A 25,234-nucleotide genomic window follows, 5' to 3' on the forward strand; every position below is an offset into this window, starting at 1 on the left:
ACATTTTCAACATTACAATCTCCATCTACCTGGGGAACAGGAGATGCTAAAGTCTTGCTAACAAATGCACCGACATGCATTTAGCTCCGTACATGATCAAGACAAACGGAGGCTGACGCATAAAAACATGTATGCACCTGAATACACTAGGAAAAACACACACACACACACACACACACACACACACACACACACACACTGTACAGCACAGCACACAGATAATTTGTGCCGCATGTGCACACACACACACACAAACTTTAAGAGCATCTGAAAGTTGCTCAGCTCAGACTAGCTGTGAAAATCCAAGAGAAGCTGGAGGCAACGTGCGACCCCTTCACCTTAACTAATTTCCCCTTTGTCACACGGCTGCCCACCATGGGTTTCAACAAGTGCTATCTTTCTCTATGAACAAGTGTGTGTGTGTGAGGGGCAATTAGATGAGAGCAGAGAGACAATATCTGCACTGAACAGATACAAAAAGAGCTTATGCATTTTCTGCTAATCTGGGCACATGTGTGTTGGGGGGGGGGGGGGGGGGGTGATTGCTAATTGTGCTTAACCCAAATAAAGTACTGAAGAAGCTGAAAATACCTCCGTCTGCAAACACTGACGGATTATAGCGCCAAGGATAGTTGCCATCATGAGCGGGGTAATCCATTTACGGAGGGTTTAACGCTACTGCGCAACCAGGGACCCAATGGGCAAAAAGGTAGCAGGAGACAGCTCCACATTGCGGAAAGAAGCACAGCTGGCCACATCTGTCAGGAGGGAACAGGCGTGTAGGTAGGAATGAGAGTGAGATGGAATGGAGCAGAGAGAGAAAGAGGCTGGGGATAGACAGAGTGAAAGGGAGGGAGAGAGCAAGAGAGACTTGTGTGAGTGAGAGACTCCAGAGAAAGACTTGGGCTGATTAAATGCCATTTTGAAACAAGGATGCCTGCTTTGAAAGCAAAAACATTTCTGCAGACAGTCTTGTCAGTGTGGCGTTCTCTCGTTCATATTTGATCAGATACAAACAAAACAACAAAAACCCCCCTTGTTCAATCTGATCGGTGGGAGACCTGTAGTGAGGACAGGATGCTGGTGATGAAATGAAGCTAAATTAGACTTCAATACGCCTGCTCGCATCTTTGGTTTTTCACCTGTTTACCGCTTTTGTTTTCATTTTTTGGGGGGGTGGATTGATGACTGGCGTTCGTGGCTCTCTCGCTCTGCAACCCAATTAGTTTCCCAGGCAACCGACCATAACAAAAACATGTTTCGCATATAAATCGAATACGAAACAAATGCACTCCATTGCATTCGGATGTCGTGGTGAGAATCGAGAGAAGGGAATTTGAAAAGTATCAAATGAGCACACAAAAAATACAAACAAAATACATCAAATACAAAAGTTCGCAAAATATTAAAGAGAGGAGACACAACAAAGTGAAGAGGCACAGAGGGAGTGCGCAGAGGACTGAGAGAAAAAAAAGGGGGGGGGGGGGAGAAATGATTGTAGCACAATGGTTTAGAAGAGTATCCAGCCAGGGGAGATCCAATGCTTTTGGCTCAGGCAAAGGCAGACAGATATTCCAGTCTATTGCCTGCCAATGAGCCATGTCTGGCATCCTTTAGCTCTAAGCCACAGCACAGTGCAGACTGAAGCTGCTGATCCTACATCAGCTAACAACTACATCCCACAGTAGAGACCATCTTAAAGTGGCTGGGATTAAACTAATATGAGATCTGGTGTTGGTCTTAAAGTGGTTCACATTGGTGGTGTGACGATGGATATTTAAGAAATAAAGGAAAGCAATGGTTTTAAAACCAGAGGACCTGGAAGGATTAAATACACATGTCAGGGACTGGTATATGAATAACAAGAGGGATTTTTTTTATTTTTGGGTCTTGGGCAACAATTTTATTTTTAAAACATAACAGAAAAGGATGATGATTCATGATTCATGTGCATTCACCCCATCTGCGGTGACCAAATAATATAATGACGATAATAAGATGCTAAGTAGAAATTAGGAGGAGCGCATGAAAAGCTGGCCTTGGGGTGTGTTCCATCGATTCCAATTTCTGCAGGAAACATTTGCCCTTTCTTAGCGCAGTGTCTGCAGACCAAAAATAAATCTGTGTTATAACCCTCTCCTTTGTGCATCTTCTAAACTCCCATCTTAAAGTCCAAGATATCCATCTTAATCTTTCCCAAAATAATGGACTCGGTTTGTGGGAAAGGAGGTAATGCTGGTACTGGGGACACGTGCTAGGGAAGACAGGCGATTCCGACAGATGACAGACGAACCCTGTCAAGAGTCAACGTGGAGCTGCCCAATACCGGACAACTTCTGGCCCCACCTGTTTTTCCCTGCTGTTTTTTTCCACAGGTAAACTCTCAGAAGTGTAGGTGGTGGAGGTGCTGCAGTGGCAGTGATAAGGGGTGCGAAAGGGTGCTGACCACTGCAGAGTAAAATCCTGAAGTCATGGGGCGACGGCTGAATCGCGGCTAATTGGGTTCTCGGTCAGTGTGAAACTTCAGGCTTCAGCCATCAGCCGCTGCTCCTCATTAATGGAGGCAAAAGTAGGCCAGATGGGAGAGGCGTCTGCAAACGAAAATTTCCCTCTTATCAGAACCAGGACGCAAGGCTCAGCTGGCTTGATGGACAAGCCTCTCGGGAGTGGTTGAGTAGGGCAGGGATGGAGGGGTAAAAGTATATTAATAACCACTTTAAAAAGAGAAATGGCCATCCTTGTATGCAGCGATTGAATAAAACATCTCGACAATGAAGACGCTGCAGCACCGCCATATCAATATTACTTCACGACCAGAGCGGCCCCATTCGTTCCTATAAATGCTACATCTTACGAGAAAAGACTAGCATTATTACTTACCTCAGAATGTTTTTAAAGTATTTTGAGGCAATATTCAGTAACAAGGTTCTCTTTTTGCGAGTCTATGACATTTTTGAAATAAGAGGACAATGCAGGATAATGAAGATGCCATCAGCACCTGTTTACCCCTGCTGCTGTGCAGCTGGCACTGACTTTACACAGTCATGCTAGCTCTCGCTCCAGAGAGACTGAGAGGAAAGTGTTTTGCAGCCAGTCATGGCTTCTTAATACGTCTCCTCAACTTGACATACAATGGCGATCAAGCAAAACAACTGGCAGAAAAAAAAAGTACTAACAGTGCAGAGCTTAATGGTTTGATTTCCCAGGAAAACATGCCAAAATGTCACTTCAGAGAAAAGTTGTCTACAAAATAAATACATGTAAATCTTCAGAGTCACAGCCTCTGCTACGGTTCCCGATTCTGGAAAGGCTTATGGTCCTAGCAACAGACAGCAGTGTGATCCTTTCACACATTTGACATTTCAACCGTTGGCCACCCTCCATAGGCACCAATTTAATTAATAACCTTTTCATGTGTTACTATGAGAAGCAAGACACAACCTAAATTATGAAATGTTATTTAATGGTTAATGAACAGGCAGACCGATTATTTCATATTTGCTCAGTTAATAAATCACATGTATACCTAAATTACATGGAAGGCCAGTACTGAGGTAGCTAGGCCCATTATGCAGATTACCACTTAAGTCAAAGTTGTGTATTTACATTGTACATGCCTGGGTATTGTAACTACCACTTGCTGACTCATGAAGAAAGGCTCACCGACCTTCGACTTTGATAAGCTCCAGAGACACTTCTGGCACTCTTGAAACTTAATGGTCACACTTCTCCCGGAGTATAAGGGACCCATTTCTAATTAGCCTACACAGCGTAAAAAAAAAAAACAAGGTCTGGCTGTACAGAAACTGGCCTGGTGTCTGTTACTAGTTTAAGTCCAAATGGTCTGTCAAGAAAGATTGACAGACACAGAGACAGAGAAAGACCATTAGCCAACAGTCTTCTCTCTACCTGTGGGCTTACAGCTCTGATGGACAGGTGGAATGGGCTAATGCCACAGAGGGCAGGCCTGGGGTAGTGGGCCTTAGGGCTGTCTCTACCATTCTATCATTTTTCTCCCAGCTTAGTTTTTTTCTTTTGCTCTTTTCCCATTCTTCGCCACTTTAAACCACTTTCTCACATATTTTTTCCTCGATACGTATCCCCCCCCCCCCATTATTCTCCCTCTTCCTCTCTCCTTAGGGCTGTCTCTCATCACTCACTCCACTTTATCACTAACGAACAACCCTTCTCCCTTTCTTTCCCTCCCTCTTTCTCCATCACTCCACCACATTCTCACTTCTTTGTCTGCAGCTCTTTCAACACCTCCTGTCTCCTACCTGCTCTGGTCCTCTCTTCAAAAGGTTCTCGGTCACTCCCGCGCGCAGCTCTTGATTGCCTCCTTCTTTAAGGCACTTTCTCTACCTACCTACCTACTTCTTCTCCTCCTCCTCCTCCTCCTCCTCTCCTCCTCCTCTCCTCCTCCTCCTCTCCTCCTCCCCTCACCACCACCGTCACAGCCACTCTTCCAACTCAGTCTATTCTCAATTCTTCTCTGACGGCAGAGTTCAGGAGAGAAAAACAGCTTGAGTGCCTGGCAATCCCTCACGCATCTTTGTTCTGATCCCCCGAAACACAAAATGTTGTGTGAGTGCGTTCTTGTCAGCGTCTTGTCAGTTCTGGCTATTGGCTCTGGCGAGGTGCACAGTGATTTTCACAACAATGGTGATGTTGCGTTACATGAACATGAAGTTATGTTTCTGGAATGATCGCGCTCCTTTCTTTTCTCGTTTTTCCCTTCACAATTCCAGATGTAGTGAGGCGAGATTTGACTCACATACTAAACAGAGCGGAAACGACTGTGGCAATCAGCATAGCGCTACACGACAACGTGCCTCCCTCCCTCTCCACACACACACACACACACACACACACACACACACACACACACACACACACACACACACACACACACACACACACACACACACACACACACACAGAAACACACACACACACACACACAGGCACGCCAAGCGGCAAAGAGCCTAAAGTTACACCCAAAATACCATTACATGCCGCAGGAATGCAACATTGCGCTTCCACATCAGTGACCGCAGAACACTGTAATCTAGAGAGGTGAGTGTGGTGACGCAAGGCAGATGACTCAGGGAAGACTAAAGCCTGTCTAAAGCCTTCATGTGAGACGAGCCAGAGCTGCACAGACAGCAGAAGCAGCAGCAACAGCAACAGCAGAGGAAATGGAGGCCTCAGCAGTCACTGGAGCAGTGGGCCGGAGCCAAATGGTAAACACACACACACGTCTCTCAGGGGAGAAAACACACACACACAGACAGACACAAACAAACAAACAAACAGGCGCACATAAACACACAGGCGCACACACACACACACACACGTTCAAACACACTCACTTACAATCACACTCATGCGCACACAGACACATCTGCCAACTTTCTGAAACGTTGTGTGAGGTCATCAATTTTGACCAGTGCCTATTTCAATACAGACCAGTCCATATTATTGGCAGTGTACAGTTTTAGTGACAGAGGCTTGTGTATCTAATTCTGTGCCACCAGACTGGAAACAGGATGCTGGCAGATCCCAACAGGAGGATGGCTGACCTGTGCTGGTTCAATATCCCATTACATCCAGTCAATCCCAAGGGCTCTCCATATGAATTCAATTCTGGGACCCGAGAGCATGGCTTGCAAATGTAGGCAGTCATTTGCTGGACCACTGAACTCACGCTAACCCATTCTCTCTCTCAGGGCCATATGAGTAAGGCTCACATAATTGGTATTCCTTCAATGAACAACTGCTAGAATTAGTTAGCCTAGCATGCTCTGCCCAAGCGCCAGGCCATGATCCCTCGGACACACTCTGCCATGGCCTGTTGACCAGAATGCCCCGGCTGAGCGTTTGGAGGCCACAGGGGCGTGAACGCCGCCATACGGTGGTGCCTACATCAGTGGCATCGCTGGACAGCTTCCCAGTCTGGCCTATCTGAGCGTAACGAGAAAGGGGACAGGGAATTGACAAAAAAGCTCTGCCTGAGCTCAGGCTGCCATCCCTAAGTGCCACCTTGGACCTCGACAGCTGCTGACTGAGAGCGAGTCTCGAAATGGCCTCAATGCCGAGATGGGCCTCGCAATGGGCATAGCAGATATCACAAACGTGAAATTGGCTGTCAGGATTGCTGTGGGAGATGGGGGGAGGGGGGGATTTGCCCCCACGGCATCAGATGCACCAGCTGTCTGTTGCGCTAGCACAAACAAGCTATTTACTCATACACTTTGGTGGTTTGATAACCACGGTAATGTGAATGTAGAGTTGGAGAAGAAGGGTGTTTACATTGGGTGTTTGTCATGGAAGCCTGTAATTATGCCTGTTTATTGTTGCTTCAAATAAGAATGTTCATGTCTTTTTTCACTGTGTATGCCATAGTACAGAATTATCACAGATACATCACTTCAAAACCTTATCACAGAGCACAGGCTTAGCTTATTACAGCCTGCTGTAAGACTTCTAACCTTCTATCTTTACCACTCATGCAATCAGAACAGTGTAATCCATGTAGGGGTTGTGAGAGGGGCGATATAGTTCACTGACACTGACAGTATTATATATAGACCTATATTTCTGTTCTGTGAGCATAAAGCCATCTGAGTTTGTCTGTGCTAAGCAGACATGCTATGGGACCAGGCTCCATGTCAACATGCATCTGTGTATGACACACACTTGACGCTTCAGCAGAGTCGGCCATGCTAAGAGCACAGCGGGGTGTCCATTAGCGCATGCCCGCACGCACACAGGCGGCGGTACTTGGCTCCCTGGCGACCACCCCTTTAAACGACTCCCCGCCGGCACAAAACCTAACCGAGTGATGTTTCAGAAGACACAACAAGACCCGCAACAGAGGACGGTGCTGTTTGCATGCAAGCTCAAACCATACTTATTGTGGTACAAAACCTGACAATAACAGTCATTCCCAAGATAAGCAACAATATCTCAATCACCGTAACACTCATCATCATCACCACCTGAGGCACAAACACAGCTCTTTATAAGTCTCTCATCCATCTTATCGTCCAGATCTCCTAACCTACAGAATACACCTTTGTATCTGCAGCCAGGTAAGTGCATGGAGGAGTTGTTCTTGAAGTCGGCGGAGCACCATCTTCCTCATGTTTAGCCTCATGACACAGCAAAGCTTTCTAAACCACGTCTTCATTACTCTTCGCATCGCATTGAGAAATGTCCTTCCCAGCCGTGTATAATTACAGATCAGGAGAGATTAATGAGCTACTGTTAACAGACGCATTAAGAATGGGTTAATCACCTCTTTTTTTGTCTTCCCAAGTCATTTTTGCCAGAGAGTCTTGATGTCCCTCTAAAGAATGAACAGATGCAATGCCTCTTATTTAGACTTTTTGTCTGTTTATTTATTTTAAATCATTCGTACAGACACCTTGTCCCAGATGCCTGCTAATGACCTGATAATCACAGTGAAAATTGAGGGGATAAATCTCAGGACTAAACAATTAGCGCTAGCAGGGCTGTGCAGGCATGATAGGGAGACACAGGGAAGCAGCAGCGACATGCATGTGATTGGTCCAGCAGGTGACTGATGCAGAGGGAGAGTCTTCTCTTTTGTTGTTGGGAAAAAGCAATCACACTCCACTCAGCCAAAAAAAAGTCCATATTCTAGCTCTAGTTTACTTATGAAAAATTCCCTCGAAATGTTTTTCTCAGGCCTCAATTTAGCGCAAAATGTGTCTACCAATTTTGTCCAGCACATTCCTTAAGGCAGGATGCAGGATAACTGAGACAAATGAACCTTATGTGAGGGCTAAAAAGAGAAAAGAAAGTGAGCCCAAGTCCTCCTTGACCTGGGATGAGCCCAGATGCCTGTAGGTGAGTCAGAGGCTGCCCAAATGAAAGGAGCAAGCTTAGGACCCTGTCCCTGCCACCCTCACTGTCTCCCTCACTCACTCACAGGCCACCCTTATCTAATGGGTTCCATCTGGAAAGCTCCGGAAATGCAATAACCCGTACCGGAGCAAGCGGACAGACGTAAACAGGATTAGAGTGGCGATGATGGTGATGGAGACCAGTTCTGCAGTCCTGGCGGCTCACGGTGACTCGGCATTTCCAGCTCAGTTAGCCATGTTTGTTTTGCCTCCCCCCTGGGAGAGGACAGGTTGTGCTCCATCAGCGGTGAGTGTGTGTGCACTCTGGACCTGGCACTATAAATAACCTGTGTTCCACTCGTCCTGGGAGCACCAACACACACCCTAAGGCCAAGAGTGGATAGAGTGAGACAGAGATAGAGAGGGAGGGACAAGGACAGAAAGATGGAAAGGGGAACGACAAAATGACTTTATTCCGGTCCTTTTTACTTCCTGACCTTGGGTCTATGGCTTGCGTAACTTGAGCTCAAAACACGGTTGTTTGTTTAACCCATCCAGTCCGAAGAGCACTCTCTCTCTCTCTCTCTCTCACACACACACACACACACACACACACACACACACACACACACACACACACACACACACACACACACACACACACACACACACACACACCATCCTCTTTCAGCCAAATCAAAATATTTACAATCACATCATTACAAATCATTACAAATGATTCACATCTTGATTTAAACTGATCCTGGAGGTAAACGCCACTGACAAGAAGCTTTCCCTTCGGACCAGAGAGATTAAAGGAGGGCCGGAGAACCAACTGAGCGAAGCTGCTCCACTTTGATAAACTGTGCTAATCCACCTCTAAGCTTCAGCACTGCGATCACAATCAGCCATCCACACATTCATGACCGGTCTTGGTTTCGTTTTCATCAGCCCAAAGAGAAAAAGTGTCAGCTTCAACATGGCCACATCAGAGATAAGAGGCCAGGATTACACAGCGGCAAGGAACGCTGGGTGCACGTCTCCTTATTGTTTTTAAGCTAGGAGCTAGGTGGGCATTAGCATCATATCCCCCCCTCTGGGTCCCGGTGTAATTAGGCACGGAGAAAAGTGAGGCGTGACAGGTGGAGCAATTATGCTCCGTGGCGATGGCAATTACTCTTACTGACAGAGCTTATTGTTTTACAACACCTTCTTAAAAAAAAGGAAAAACACTGAGCCCAGAAGAGCGAGGATGAGTGAATAACAACTGTTGTGTTTTCCGCTGATAGTAGACTGCCGTATGGAGGTCTGAGGCAGGGACGAGAGCATGAGAGGAGGAAAAGGTTAGCGGCTAGGTACCACAGGAACACTCAAACACACACACACAGACACACATGTGAAAAGAAAAATGGCAAAAAAATAGCAGGTTATACTTCACAAATGATGGCATACGTCAAAAATGGGAAGGCGTTTTAATAGCACCTTTAAAACATGGGGTGGCTTTAAAATGAATTTGCCCACTCATTCGTATGCAGCCTGCAAAGATAGACATGGTGCCTCATCTTTCCGTCTCCAACGTAGTCTCCCTGCTTGATGTGTAGCTATGAGCCAGCAGCGATGGCAAAGAGTATAAGCTCTTCTACAGCTTCTCCCTCATGCATCAGACACTGTCTGATAAGATGCAGGCAGTTTGCCATGCAACCAAAACTGTGTGTGTGTGTGTTTGTGTGTGTGTGTGTGTGTGTTAAAACTACTTTGCCCATATCACTAAATAATTCAGCTTTTATACCACATTCCACTCTTGCCCTCACATGTACAGCCTGGTACAGAATCCGATACAAGTAGACCTGGAATTCCATCATTTTAGAGGCAAGGTCATTTGGCCTTTGGTGGGACAAAAATGAAGTGAAGTGGGCAAAAGTTCACTTTTTTGCTAACACTATTCCACATAAACGTTTTTGAATGGTACGCTTAACAATGAGCATAAACAAAATCGCAAAGTGTGTCCGTTTGACCATTTGACCGTTTATGTATAATCTTGCAATGACGGATGGAACTTACATCTATCTCTGATTCTCAGTTTACACTTAATGAGCAGAAGTGGGAGAAGTAACGTTATAGGGAATGCGGACTGCTAACAAGATAATGTTAACATAACGTACAATTCTGTAATGATGTATCAGGACACCGAGTCATAACAAAAACGTTACGATTATTTATCAGATTGCCAGCTGTGGAATTCACAAACTTTATTTGATTAACAAGAACCTTAGATAATTGGTGATGACCCTTAGATGGCTGCTTGCATAACTAGCTATCAACAGCAGAACTGCCAGCAGCATTTTCCTTGTGTCAGCATTTGCCTTGGGTGTTAGGAGCATTAGTGGAAAGTTCATCTTAATCCTCATTACTCTGTATTAAGTCAGGCTTGTGCATTCCTGAAGTATGAGTGGAGAGGGGCGTATTTCTGTTGTAGTACCTAAGCATCTTCAACATGGCTGAATATGTTTGCCTATAAGGTTTGTCAAGATGAAACACCTGATCACAGATCAGTTCATAAAAGTCCAAATCAAATTAAAGAGTACGGAATCTGATTCAGGACCAGCCACCCCATTCCAATATCTTAGAGTGCGCACTGAACTAAATGAGCCTCAAAAGCACATTTCACGGGTGACTGAGGGGGCAAGGTGATGAAATTAAATTAAATCCAGCAGTAACACCGGCAGCAAAAAAACTATAAAAAAAATCATCAGCTTTAACCAGGGCTTTGAACCAGAATTTTTTCCCAATTGGTTCGTTCCGAACAGAAACAGTATTTTAACGTTTCCGGTTTTCGTTCCAACCCTAAAATTGACGTTCCTGAACCGGTTAGAACAAAAAAATAAAGTTCCTGAACCGGTTAATAGTGTTCCATGTCAGCTGCGGGACATACAAATAAGTAGGCTGATCATTAGGACTTTAAAATAATGTTAATGTCTCTATCTTGTCATTAAACATTAAGAAAGCACTATAGGCTACATTATGTAAGCGGCAACTGTAATTCTGACATTTTGTAAGTATTATACATGAGTTAAGACAAGGAAAATATATGCCATGTTGTTTATTGGGCAAACAAAACATAACAGCATTTGGCCAAACCTCGTCAGGGCCCAATCAGTGCATTTTTGTCAACAGAGACAATACAAATATTACAAAACTACAATGGTATCTACATACATCCATCAATGTTGTATTTGGATTTGTTAGTCGCGGGGTCAAATGAATAATGCTGCCGCATAGGATTCTCGCAATGTCTTCCCATCTGAACAAAAAAGTTAAAATTCCAAATATGAGAACTATTAGCCTCAGTTTTAAATAAAGACTTAACAAACTAGGGTAGGTTATGCTGGGCAATAGCCAGGTAGTCTACTGCCAATGCTAACTGTCCAACTTAGCTATAATTTCATTAACTTGACCCTGCAGATTTTTACAACAATGCATTAGAAATTCGTAGCCTATCTTATAGAATTCCTATTTAAAAACAAACATGTGTGAGATACTTGGTACAATATTTACCTCTTCTTAAGATTGCGTTTGAGAGACTGGTGGCTACAGCTTGTGCATAGATTTGATCCAATAAGGCTACTAGCTGGCGGCGCGCAGCAAGGTTCTCTATCTAAGTGAACGACCGGAAGAGAACATCACCAATCATATTGCATTTAGGAATCTTGTGAAAGAGCGAAAAAATAACGTTATTAACAGGTTACCATTATTTTAGGGAAACGATTCTGATCCGGAACATAATTTTTTTTTTTAAAGTTTCTGGTTTCGTTTCTGTTCCTAGCAAAACATCAAAAATTTCTGGTTTTCGTTTTCGTTCCGTGAACCGGTTCAAAGCCTTGGCTTTAACTGACGCACACTGTGATAATCCCACACACACAAAAACACACTCCCACCATAAGGAAGAAACTCCCCCCACCCATTGAACCAGAGGGAGTTTTTGACATCCTGCACTGCCTTCTAAAGACTGAGCACGCCTCTCCTGAGCTGGCTAGAGGACCCCTCATTGGATCGGTGGTCAATGAAGTCTCCAGGAAGGCTAGGGATCGCCTTTTTTTAATGGCCCTGGGGCGGATCTATATGCCCAGCCATCCAGGAGTTCAGAGCTCCTGCAGTGATGGTCCAGTGTGTCAACACCTTCAGCCCTGTCACCTCCCCCCCCCCACCCCACCCCATCCACACTCTCCCTTCCTCCCCCACCGAACTCTGGGCAGAGACACCGTCTGTCGGTAACTAACAGAAGAGTAAATCAGAAGCAGTGAAGCAGGAGGCTTTACTTACACCAGGAGAGGGGAGAGACTGGGCGATAGTGTGATTGGAGTGTGGGGGTGGGGGGTGACGGCCAGTGTATCTAAATCAGAGGTGCCTCCGAGCCGTTGGCCTCGGCTCAGACAGGGACTTATGCTGTGGAGAACAACTTCCTACATCACTCCCTTCTTCTCGAGACAGCAGTGGGAACAGGCTGGCACCATAAATAAGACTGCAGTTGAGACTCTCTATTTTCTCTCTCTAGTCTCCCTTTCCTTCCCTATCTTCATATAGGCCTGGGTCACACAACCGACAGGAAGGAATTATGTATGTTTGCTGACACACACACACACACACACACACACACACACACACACACACACACACACACACACACACACACACACACACACACACACACACACACACACACACACTTGAGTGAAGTAGCAGCACTGTGAATTCCTCCTCTTTCAAATACCACAACAGAATTAGACAAGAGGTGTTATCTGTACAAATAAGGTAAGAGAGACGGACAATGAGGGAGGAAGAGCAAGAGAGATCGAGAGATGTGCAGTGCAGACAGCATATGTATGCCTACAATGATCTTGCTGTTCCTCTGTACCTCTTTCTCTGATAAAAGATTCATCAGAGGGGGATTGTCCTTTTCTGAGTGACAGCCAAAGCCACTGAACCACTGCCCAGCAAGCAAGATACCCGGAGAAAAAATAAAAAAGAGGACCTGCCACTTTCTCCCCCCTCTGCTCTCCCATGCACTTTATTCCTCCTCCACTCCCTCCCTGACATAACATCATAGCTTTCTCCCTCTCTTTCTTTTCCCAGTCTTCTTTTTCTGTTTTCTTCACCTCTGTTGCCATCAGTGCCCCTTCCCAACAGCACCCAACCTCCTTCCATGTGAGGTGTGAGCTGCACACAAAGTAAGTCCAGCATGTCTTCATGCATAGCCCATAATAATGGTGTGCCCTACATCCTCTGCACAATGGCAGCTTTTCCAGCCTCATCTGCGTGAGCAGTGTGGTGTGTGCTGCATGTATAAGAGGAATGGTGAAAAAAGCTGTACAAATACTTTTCCTCCCTTTTTTTCAATAGCAATTGCAATAGCATACAATGGCAACCTGCCAACATAACAATGAGTGCATTTGTGCTGGGGTGCCCATATGATGCCACCTGGGTTTGTTAATGCACACAGATTGCATTCAACATGCACACTCACACTTAAGTACACACACATGCATAAATACACCGATGTGGACTCATTTAAATCCCACAGCTTATGATGCAAGCTCACAGCACAGCAAAACACAAACCCTGACCCTCAATGCCACCGATATGCCATACATTAATTAGCCGAACTACCACTGAGTCTGTCTACAGCCTCCCTTGTACACACTGACTGTTTCCTCTGTTTATTTATGCATTTCATTAGTTAAGCCTCCTTCATGTATGAAGTCCGTAACAATGTCAGCTTAAGAACAACACATAGTCGATATTGAATGCCATTCCCTCCAAGCCGTCAGTCGCAGCAAAGTTCTGTGTATCTTCATTCCCATAGGAATCAGCATGTCTAGGAATAATGAGCACGAACCTCTGTAAGACAAGAAGCGGTCAAAGGCAAGGGCTGACTCTGATATATCTCCCCCCCTGCTCTTTTAAAAGACAGGAATCTTGTGGCTCTGACTTGAGCCGTGGCAGAAGACTGCTGTTATTGTTTATTGTTACTAGGTCACCAGGGTATAGATTGACAGTTCGACTTTGCTGTATCAAACCTATTGGCTCCCCTCCCCTCGACACCAATCAGGTTGATTAACAACAAATCAACATAAGTTGAAATTGGGCCTTAGCTAGCTATTCTCTGATCTTTTACACTGTGCTGTTGGAGAGGGACGCCGTCATGCCACATGTGGAACAACTAGAGACGACGCATCACAGAGTCAAATGACAACGCTAACACATTAGCAAACAACCACCATTTTGTGACAGGGTGTCATGCACTGGCATAGACTCTGTTTGACAAACACAGTGCAGAGCAAATGGCACAAGCTCAGTTGGCATATTAAACAAAAATCTGTAAGATAAACCTAAAAGATCCATTTCTGGTAAAACGTTTTTAGAGCAACCCTGTCCCATAATTCAAATGTGTCCGTAAGTCTAACATTATAAAATGTGCATTTACACACTTTAATTTGGACTAGAGATTCGTTTACACAGAGGAGGGTACGGTGGGGGGTGTGGGTTTGAGTTGACAAAAGCCACATTTGCTAGTAGCGCAAGCAGAACCCCATTTACATTTCCACAGCCTTTAATTGGATGAAGGGGGTGGGTAAATATGACAACCGGAGACGTTAAAGCCAGCGTTCTGCGGCATCTCCGGAGATGACGCTCAATCCTCCCATCACCACGAGCGGTGCTGGGTGGCTCATGATGAAGAGAGAACAGAGATGCGTTTCATTAGAGACCCACTCGCGGGTTTAACGCGGTGAAAAGACACGCATAATTTTCAATCTTGGCTCCCCAGCTTTCCTGTGCCATGATCCTCGGTTTATTTGGGTAATAAATCTGAGCCTTCAGTGTGTGCGACCGTGAGCTCTGGAGGAGGTAGCTGAGGAAGAGGAGGAGGAGGAGGACAAAGAGGAGGAGTGATGAATGGCAAATTCTCTCCAGGTCCAGTTGCTAACATTAGTTTGTTAAAGAGGAACATTTGGATCACATGAAGATTACTATGGGGAGTATGCCTCTTCATGCATGCATACATACATACGTTTTTTTTTTATTATTATTATTATTATTCCATTTCTGTTCCATGCCAACACAAGATGACCTAATATAAAGTTGAAACAAAAATAAATGTGACCTAGAGATTTGATGTATTAAATGTGTGCAGCTTTTGAACTTATATTATATAACACATATTTACTTTGATGAATATGGTCTTTAATTAAAAAAAAATATTAAGCCTACTTTTCCTTCTTTTTCCTACATTTTTCACTTTCTAAAATAATGTATTCATGTACGGGTATGTATTTTTCCAGGTCTTACATTTTGGATTTTCTAATTCTGTTTTCCCAAACACTTGGCCAGTCTTGCTCTGACAAACAACAGCATCTTTCCTCCCGTCACGTCCCTCTGGTTAGACACGAGTCATCATGTCACAATGAAGTCCCAAGAGGACCTCCAGTCGATTCAGCAGCTTCGTATCTTCCTGTGAGGAGCCACTCCAACTCCCCCCCTCACGACCATCACAACCTGGAGACAGTCCTCCCTCATCCTCTCTTCTTAGTTTTAATACCCTCTTTCCTGTCTCTTAAACAACTCCACTTTCCTTCAAGTCATCAAACAGACATTTCCTGCTATTGTCCCAAGGAAGCTGAAGCCACAGATTTGAGTACTAATTTAGATTGGCAGCAGAATGCGGTCGTAAAGTACACAAAACAGGCAAGGCAGGCCGAACAAGGTCAAAGCCTGTGTGTGTGTGTGTGTGTGTGTGTGTGTGTGTGTGTGTGTGTGTGTGTGTGTGTGTGTGTGTCTTTCCAAATAAGCCAAAAACAGGAAAGGTAATGGGAAGAGTGAAACGGCCACCCGGACGGTGGCATTACCCAGAATCCCCTCTGAGTCAGCACAGGGCAAACGTCTCTTTCATAACCTACTCCAGCCGGTCCACAAGGGCACGATGACACACACACACACACACACACACACACACACACACACACACACACGCACAAGCACACGCACACGCACGCGCACGCGCACGCACACGCACACGCACACACACACGCACACGCACACGCACACACACACACACACACACGCACACGCACACACGCACACACGCACACACGCACACACGCACACAAGTAGTCTCTCTGTGTGCCAACCAACACGGGCAGCTTGGTCTGGTGCCATTTCAAGCCGAGGAGATGAAAGGGGAGCTCTTCAGAGAGCACTTGGAGGGAGTAAGAGGGGAGCTCTGTGCACAGGCCGGAGCTCGCCAGAAGAGAGGGAACAAGACGGAGGGGCAGAGAAGGAAGGAAGAAAGGAGAGTGGGATAAAGAAAAAGTAGAAAAAGTAGGTAAGGAGAGAGAGAGAGAGAGAGACAGAGAAAGGATGGGAATTGGATAGAAACAGAGAAAGAGAGAAAGAAGAAAGGGACAGGGAAAGAGAGTGAAGTAGGTAAGGAGAGATGGAGGGAGTGAGGGATAGAAGGAGAGAGAACCAAGAGAGGGAGGAGTAAAGTGCCTCTGAGAGGCTTGTTTGTTTTGGCTGAGCGGGTGGGCGAGATGCCGGACCTCCGGTGGAGCGGCTTGACCAGCCAACCAGCCTCTAGCTCAGAGGGCTGCCAGCTCACAGCCGCCTGGTTATTATCGCATTCACATAAACACACACACACACACACACACACACACACACACACACACACACACACACACACACACAACCGATTCTTATTAACATCAGGGCGCATTATACACCCCTTCAGACACACAGACACACACAGACACACACAGACACACAAAAGCATACTCAGTAAGCTCAGTGAGTTCTTCTGTGGGGTGTTTTGTGTACCTGCTGTTGCCTATGAGAGCCTGTGTGTTGCGCATGAGAGAGAATAGAGAGGGGAAATGTGTTCACATACCTCTTTGCCGGAGAGATAGTAGGCCGACAGCAGCCCTCCCACAAACCGAATGTTCACTTCAAACACCGAGATCTCTGTATTCTGAAGAGACATAAAACGGAGAGAGAGAGGGAGAGAGATAGAGACAGAGAGAGAGAGAGAGAAAGAGAGAGAGGTCATTAGTTGTGTGTGGTGTATGATGGTCTGCTTGCAAACATCAACAGTACAATTAGAGGAGCCGACACCGACAGAGCATGAGCAGATGTGGGGTGACGAGGGCAACCTCCCACAGCACCAGACAGCTCAACCAGAGCAGAACCACCACCGCGCACTGGAACAGAGATAAACACACACTACCTCTGTCAACACACACACAAACACACACACACAATCAGTTCACACAAATATACATGCCCCCCCCCCCCCCCCCACACACACACACACACACGCTCAAGTGCAAGTGGGTGTGTGCTCAAACTCTCCTTTTCTAACCGTGACACCCTTCAGGCTGAGCTGAACATCTCAAGTGCTTTCAAGTCTCGAAAAAGGCCCAGTTCATGCATGTCATAAGCAGTTACTATGGTGATGCCAAAGCGATCAAGAAAATCAAAAAGAAAATGAATTATTTATGTGGACATGCTAGGGACAAAGACCCATTAGTTAATCCCAGCAATCAAACCGCTGTTTGCTGTTCTCATAACAAACAGCGCATTGAGGAACATCTGGACTTCATCTGGAACTGGATGCCAATAAAGTTTCTCTTTAGTCTCCATTAATGTTGAAAAAGAGACATCCCTACTCTGCGCCAACCCTGGACAGAACAGCTTTCTCATGTACGGGATTTGATCCGGAAAGATCTTTTGATTTGACTCTAAATGCACTTGGCAAGCAAACGGTCCTCTGTGAAACCTCACATTAGCACACTCGGTGAGTAGAGCCTCATGTTCGACATGGTTATGTTGACTTTGATGAGAGTCTGAACACAAGCTGTGAGTCATTCAGTGTGGGGAGCAGGGGTCGGCGGGAGTTTGCTATGGCAACAGTCAGGTCGTACAGGTAAACAGAGGGTAAACTTTGCACAGAGCAGCTCTAAGGAGCTGAGGGACCTAGGGAGTAGAAAGGCTTGTAACACACAACACACAACACACACACACAACACACACACACCTAAGCCTATGCTAAACATACTGCACGACACGCCTCATTTGAGAGCTTCCACTCTGTGCTGTCCAGACAATTTACGGAACCCTTCTTCTTGTCCTGTTGTCCACACAGTTTATGGGCTTGTTTAATCTACAAAATCTTGTCCACTGAAAGAGTGTGTCAGTGTGTGAACACTGCACCAGCATTGTGTGAGCAGGCCATGGGCTCCCCTGATGCACATCGGAGAGGAGAGATTTAAAGGCATCTCTGCAGTTTTCTCACGGGTAGGTAGTGGATCTGAACCCACATGCTTGAGTTGAGTTAAGATTCACAGAGGCTTTCTGCAAGAATGAAACACACACACACACACACACACACACACAGAGAGAGAAGACAGAGAGAGAGAGAGAGAGAGAGAGAGAGAGAGAGAGAGAGAAAAAAAGAGAGTGTGAGAGCATAAAAGAGAGAGCATAAGAGAGAGAGAGAGGGATCAGATAGAGAGATCAGATAGAGCATGTTGCTCTATCTGATTGTAGGAACACAGAAAATGCTGTGCTGGAGTAGAAGTGGTCATCTTTTCATCTCTTCTGTTGGAAGAAGCTTGATAGTGTCTTTATAGTATTTTTCTGTTATGTTTTGGTAATAGATTTGAATGCATGAATGTGTGCCTCTCTGTTTCTCTCCCTCTCACCAATTAAAAAAAAAAACATCCCGACAGATCTTAAAGAGGACCTATTATGTTCATTCTACTAGAATACATTTACATGCTTCAACGTTCCAAAAAAAACAAAACATTTCTCATACTGTTCATCTCCATTCAGCCCCTCTCTGCAATGCTGTGTCAAAGCTCCTGTGTCTGTAAGCCTCCCTCCTCCCGATGAGCCAAGTGTGCTCTGATTGGTCAACTAGGCAAGCAATAAGGATCGTGTTACGACATTGTGTCATCTTGTAACAAAAGAAAAGGGCTTGAATTCCAATGAGGTGTTTCAGGCAGCTGAGAAAAGTGTTTTCTGTTGAGCAGTTCCCCCAAATGGTGCGTACCTTTTACGCACTAAAAGTTACCTACACACTAAAGGAAAGGGAAAAACCAGAAAAGCATATTATTTCCTCTTCGAATACAGTTCTGCCATCAAAGACACACTAATGTGATGATTCTGAAGTGTCAGAGGGCGGTTCATAATTCAGCAGGATCCTTGAGTGCTTGGAGACGCACGTCCTCAGACTAGAGCCCAGCTGCAGCGAGTGCACTGACACGCAGATCCTGTTGGCATGCAAAGTCCTCCAGCTCCAAATGCAAAACTAAATTCCAACCTTTTCATTAGAGATTACTTCGCCCTCTCTCACGCTTACTCTGTCTCTCTGTCTCTCTCTCTTACTGTCTCTCCATCTCATTGGAGATTACCCCCAACTCTCTCTAACTGCATCTGACGCTCACTCAATCTCTCTTATTTAGTGTGTCTCTGTCTCTGTCTCTGTCTCTGTCTCTGTCTCTGTCTCTGTCTCTGTCTCTGTCTCTGTCTCTGTCTCTGTCTCTGTCTCTGTCTCTGTCTCTGTCTCTGTCTCTGTCTCTGTCTCTGTCTCTGTCTCATGCTTTCTCTCTAACAACTCTTCGTGTGTGGACCTCTTTTCTTCAGAAAGGCTGATGTGAAGTTCACATGCTTTCAACTCCTGACCGGATGACTGAAGAACCATTTTAATGGTGATTCTGGCATGAGTCACTCAAGATGTTAGGTCCTCCCAAAAGCCCTCTATCTCTGCACCTCATTAAACCTTTAAGACGAAGGAAGTAGATAGTTGGCCCTGAGAAAGTAATATTGAGGCAACACTTAAGTGGAGTTTCAGTAGTCTGCGATACATTCCTTTTCCATCTCAGCGATTTCTCACGGTACCAAATGTCGAAGGGACAAAGAAAGGATTTATTTTATGCGTGGGTTTTTTGATATGTCGGGAGAAACTCGACAATGGAAACTCCACGAGACAGGTCTCGATCCCCAAGGAAGGCATGAGATGTGTTTCCTCCACTGAGAGAAACTTGTGAATTAATTAAAACAACTTCTCAAGTGCTTAATAATGAATGTCCTTCCTGACACCGGATGGAGACATACAGTTGCAATTATCCCTAAAATGGAATGCATTACTGTACATTACAATAAATAGTTTGAGCCAAAAAGGGGAAACTTTATTTTATTTGTATTCACTCTTCCTCATGACTGAAAGTAACTCTGCTTACAGCTTCTGTAAAGGGTCTTTTTTTTCTATCTCTCTCCCTCTCCCTCTCCCCTCCCTCCCTCCCTCCCTCCCTCTTCTGGTAGGAAGAGAAAGTACAATGTAAAAGAGAGTCTAAGCTGGGGAGTTTGATAATAATTCTGTTTCAACATCACAGCAGGTGTGATGAGCAAGAAGGAAAACTGCTGCTTCAGTGATTGCAATTACCAACCTGTTCCTGCCTGTAACTGCACAACAATCCTTAACCGAAAAATCAGCTAAAAATGACCAATTACCTGACCATCTGAGTCTGGCTAATTACTGATTTCCTTGTTGTTTTCTTTCTTCTCCTAAGGAGTTCTCATTTTAACAATTACTGTACACATTTGTTAATGGCTGCTGCTTTTTAAAATGCTGTTTGCCTGTTAGCCAACCTGTTCGTTGCAGTAAAAAGACTGCGTTCTCTCCTCTGGGGAAGTGGATGGTGATGTAGACAATACTATACAGGCTCACTCAGGCTCTCACTAAGCCAGAGAGGTGCTGAGTCACTCCAGAAGTGTCCATTAAAGGATAAAGTATGGCTCAAGACTAGAGGGGACACTCTGTATCTTACACAGTTGCCTTTCTGGCATTTGGGTTGGGCTGGTTTGGGCTGTTGTGATAAATGGAGGCAATGGTAAGTCCCGGACTGTCCTATGTAAAACAAACGCACTGGTAACATAAGACAAGAGCAGCTGTCACGCCCAGTGTCACTTACATCAATATTTAAACTGGGTAACTGAGCCATCACCACACACACATACACACACACACACACACACACACACACACACACACACACACACACACGCGTTCTGGAGAGACATGTATGTAGGCACAGCCAGCAACCACCCCTCCCACACACACACACACACACTCAGGCTTGTAAGGTATCTGCAAGTGCCCGCACACAGACATGCATTACTCAGCTTTCCCAGACACTGACACAGCTCTCCATCCAGCTGTTGCAGCTCATGCCAAAGCCTGAGCCACCACATCTGTGAAGAGGTTGAACGGAAAGGAAGGGAGAGAGAGAGAGAGAGAGAGAGAGATAGAGAGGGAGAAAGAGAGGGGGTGGGGGGGGGGGTTATGAGAAAGACATGCAGAGTTAGGTGAGCGCAGGAGAGCAGAGGAGGTGAAAAATAGAAGAGGAGAGAATAGAAGAGAAAATGAAGCGAAGAATAGAACAGGAGGTGAGAATAGAAAAGAAGAGGAGGTGGGAACAGAAGAGGAAAGGAGAGAGTGGAAAGAAAAAAGGAGGTGAAAAATAAAAGAGGAGGGGAGAATAGGACATGAGAGGAGGTGAGAATAGAATGAAAGAGGAGGAGAGAATAGAATAAAAGAGGAGGTTAGAATAGAAGAGAAGAGGAGACATGAAAAGAGAAGACAAGAGGATCTGCTCAGACTGACAGCAGAGCCGGAGGAAGAGGAGAGGAGGAGGATGATAGCAGGATGGTGTGACGGTCTGTGCTCCTGAGCTGCCCAGGCTGGGATGATTTAAGAGGCTCACAGCTGGGGCGAGCGCGAGGGGCGAGCGCGAGCTAATCAGCGTTCATCGTGTGAGGACACGAGGACCTGGAGAGGCAGAGATTACAGGCCCTTTACCGCCTCATCACCAACCACAACCCACTCCATCATCCCATCCTGCCCACCTACAAAACAAGCACCACACACACACACACACACACACACACACACACACACACACACACAGGCTACCGCTGAGAAACCGTGGCAGGTGTGTTTGACATGTTGCGTTTCATTTCGGCACCCGCAACAACAGAGCGGAACATTCTGGTAACAGCAGCACAATACTGTATACCAGAGAGGTACAGGAAGCAGTGTTCCATTAAGAGGGGCCCTGCTGGAGCTAAGCTAGTAGAACAAGGCGTTAACAGCACCTCAGTGAAGGACACAGCACTAGGGGAGCACATTTACGAATCATGAAATGGATGTAGTGTAGTGTGATTTTGAGCCATTTTGTATTATACCTTTGCTAAAAGAGCAAAGGCTAAATGCATCCTGTCCGTGTCGAGTTTTTTTTCTGTGCTTAGGGTACGTGTAGGGGTGATAAGAACGATGCATGGCTGGGCTCAAACTAGTGGGCCTTGAGAATTACACATTGGAACTTGTTAATGGAAGTCCCATTGTTGGAAGTATTTAGCTGTGATACAGGCAGCTTATGAAACATATTCAGAAATATGAATATGAGGTATTACTGCATCACCGTGTGTTTGTGTGTGTGAGTGTGAGAGCGAGAGAGAGAGAAAGAGTGTGTGTGGATCACCTAAGGACATCCCTTTGCTATATCGACCTTGTCTGGTATCTGTGTAAAAGACTATTTGCAAAATAATAATATGGCTGTCTCCCTTGGCTGCTAAGACAGGCTGGGAAATAAATCTCTGTGAAGCTGGGAGAGGCTCTCCTCTCTCCATCTCCCCATCTCTTCCCTTCTCTCACTATCTCTGTCTGTCACTTTCTTCTCCTCTGTTTGCAACCCATTATTGCCTTGAGGCTGGCAGGACGCCCAGATTAAATAATACACACCACAGTAGCGTTTGGTAAAGCAGCAGGAGGCCTTAGCAGTCACCTTACCTTTCACACGCACATGCGCACCCGCACACGCACAGATATGGCAGGCCAACATAAATAAAGAATTCCACTTTTGTTTTGCCTCGTTGTGCGCTCATCCAATTCGCCTGCTATGAAAACAAGAGCCAGGGGAGAAACGGCAAATTGGTTGAGCCGTTGTGACAGGACCCAGAGTCATGTCAGAGAGTTCTAGAGCCAAGCTGCAGAGGTGGTCTGCCAGCCAGTGAGCGATAGAGACTAATTTTATGATGGGAGACGTGTTGTGGGTTTCATCACAAATCCATTATACACTGAGAGTGAGTTGTAAGGAAAGACAAAAAATACTATTAGGGCTTCTTGTCCTACACTAAAAACCATTAATTATGCTTAGGCATCAACAGAATGAAGTTGATAATTCAGCTGGGCTGATTTTTAATTACAAATACAGAGATGCATACACTGCTGTGTCAAAGCTCGGTCTTTCCCCTCCACAGGCTTAGCGGGGTTGCCAGGTTATCATCACCACCACGCCTGGCAAACCCTGTTGTCACAACCCGCCGGGCTAAAAGTGCCACCAACAGCGAGGGTCATTCTAATGACCTACCCACAGTCCCGCACGGTCATCACCTCGGCGCAGAGGGAGAGGCAGGACTGCCCTTATCTGGGAAGTGGGATTGCTCCGTGTTGCGGAGACGGATATGAATATTAATGGCCGATACACAGGGGCTCCTGCAACTGCTTTCATTGTTGGATTCGCTGGAGGGCAGCGAGGCAAAAGCCTTTCAATTAAAAGTTTGTTAACAGTGTTGGTAGAAGCCTTTTTTTTCTGATCATTAAAACTGGACAAGTTGGGGGAGAAAAAAAAAAGAATAAAATAATTTCAATGAAAAAACAAGAGACACGTAGCAGTTCTAGGTGGACGTAGCCGCCGTGGAGGATGAATGAATAATGAGGCTGGTTTCTCAACCAGTGGAGAGAGTATGGGGTCTGAAGGAGCGGGGGATGGGGTGGGGACAGGGGGAACATCAAAGAAGTGAAAAGAAGTGGTGGAGGAGTGTCTCCATCCCACTACTAGCCTCGCATCCACCACCCCCCTGCAAACGTCCTGTGGCGCTCGCCATGGCAATCCACTTTCCATCCGATTTCAAGTTAAGCACCCTTGAGAGTGGAAAACAGACACAATCTCCCATCCGGTAGTGGTTTAACACTTCTTTGTGCACGTTTTTTATTCTCCTTCTTCCCCACTCTTGTCTGTGAACTAATTTCCTCCCTTCTTTTGTTTCCTGTCCGCTTCACCTTTCCGCCTCACTTCTCATGACCTTTTCCCTGTTCTCAGTGAAGAAATGAATAAGTAGATGAGACTGAAGAGTTCCAGAGTTGCATGCACTAACTGCTTTGGCTACACTGCATTTCAGTATGGCTGTGAGCTGGTCCAAAGGAGAGGCCTACGGCAAGGAAAGAAAACAAGCAATAACAGGAGGAGGGGGGATAGAGAGGGAGAGAGGGAGAGGGAGAGAGAGAGAGGAGTGAGAGGGAGAGAGAGAGGAGGAGAAGAGAGGTAGAGAGAGAGAAGAGAAGGAAAGAGAGAGAGAGAAGAGAGGGAGCAAGAGAGAAGAGAGAAGAGGGGTGGAGAGAGGCAGAGACAGAGGGAGGAAACAGCCTAGACTGCACATTTAGTGGGATATACTCAACCGCCAAAGCATAAAATATATTTAAAAGTGAACAAATAATGTTGCATGTCTGAAGTGAGAAAGTGTAGCTGATGAGAGGAGGCGTAGGCTGAGGGCATAGAGGCTCATTAAAGGAGATGAAGGCAGCTGCATCCTGTAGGCCACTGAGGGGAACATGGAGGAGATGCTGCTGCTGCTACTGCTGCTGCTGCTGGAAACCCCTCTGGAGGGGCCAGGCAGAACATCTCTACACAATACACATCTCTGGAGGGAAGACTTCAGGGGGGCTTTGATGGAGGCAATATAATAAACTAAACTTACAGCAGAGCACTTGTATATATAGATATGCGTAGAAACCACTTTTCTGTCTCTTTCCCTCACCCACAACCCCCCTGCCAACACACACACCCACACACACACACACACACACACACACACACACACACACACACACACACACACACACACACACACACACACACACACACACTAGCAGCCACTCCAGACTGATGAGTCAGCCCTGGCGGCACTAGCTGTAGTGTGGGCGCTGCTAAGTGCTCCAAACCACTGGCTGAATGTAAGGTTACCTCTATCAGTTCCACTTCAGCAGCAGACCAGCCTCCCATCACCTCCATAGGGAGGTTGAGCTCACAATGCCTCAACAATGTCTCAATAACGTCTCAACAGTGTCTCAACACCAAGTTACAGGGTTGGATATCTTGGTCTGTTATTAAAGTGGTTATGATTCAAAATAATAGACCTAACTTCCACTGATTCCAGTACTCTAGAGATTTGAGGGGGCACTTCAAGCAAGA

At 45.7% G+C, this 25,234-nt stretch overlaps 1 protein-coding gene across 1 annotated transcript in view; it reads right to left on the reverse strand.

Moving 5' to 3' along the window:
* LOC308361091 (mannosyl-oligosaccharide 1,2-alpha-mannosidase IA-like) overlaps positions 1-25,234 on the reverse strand; it is a gene marked incomplete at its 3' end in the record, with an annotated part of 109,703 nt that overhangs the window by 40,239 nt on the left and 44,230 nt on the right. Inside the window, exon 4 of the mRNA XM_080833339.1 lies at positions 16,813-16,893. Coding sequence (XP_080689465.1) covers positions 16,813-16,893 — 81 coding nt within the window. The remainder of the gene's footprint in view (positions 1-16,812; positions 16,894-25,234) is intronic.

Source organism: Sprattus sprattus (assembly GCF_963457725.1).
Source record: "Sprattus sprattus genome assembly, chromosome: 2".
NCBI classification, from domain to species: domain Eukaryota; kingdom Metazoa; phylum Chordata; class Actinopteri; order Clupeiformes; family Clupeidae; genus Sprattus; species Sprattus sprattus.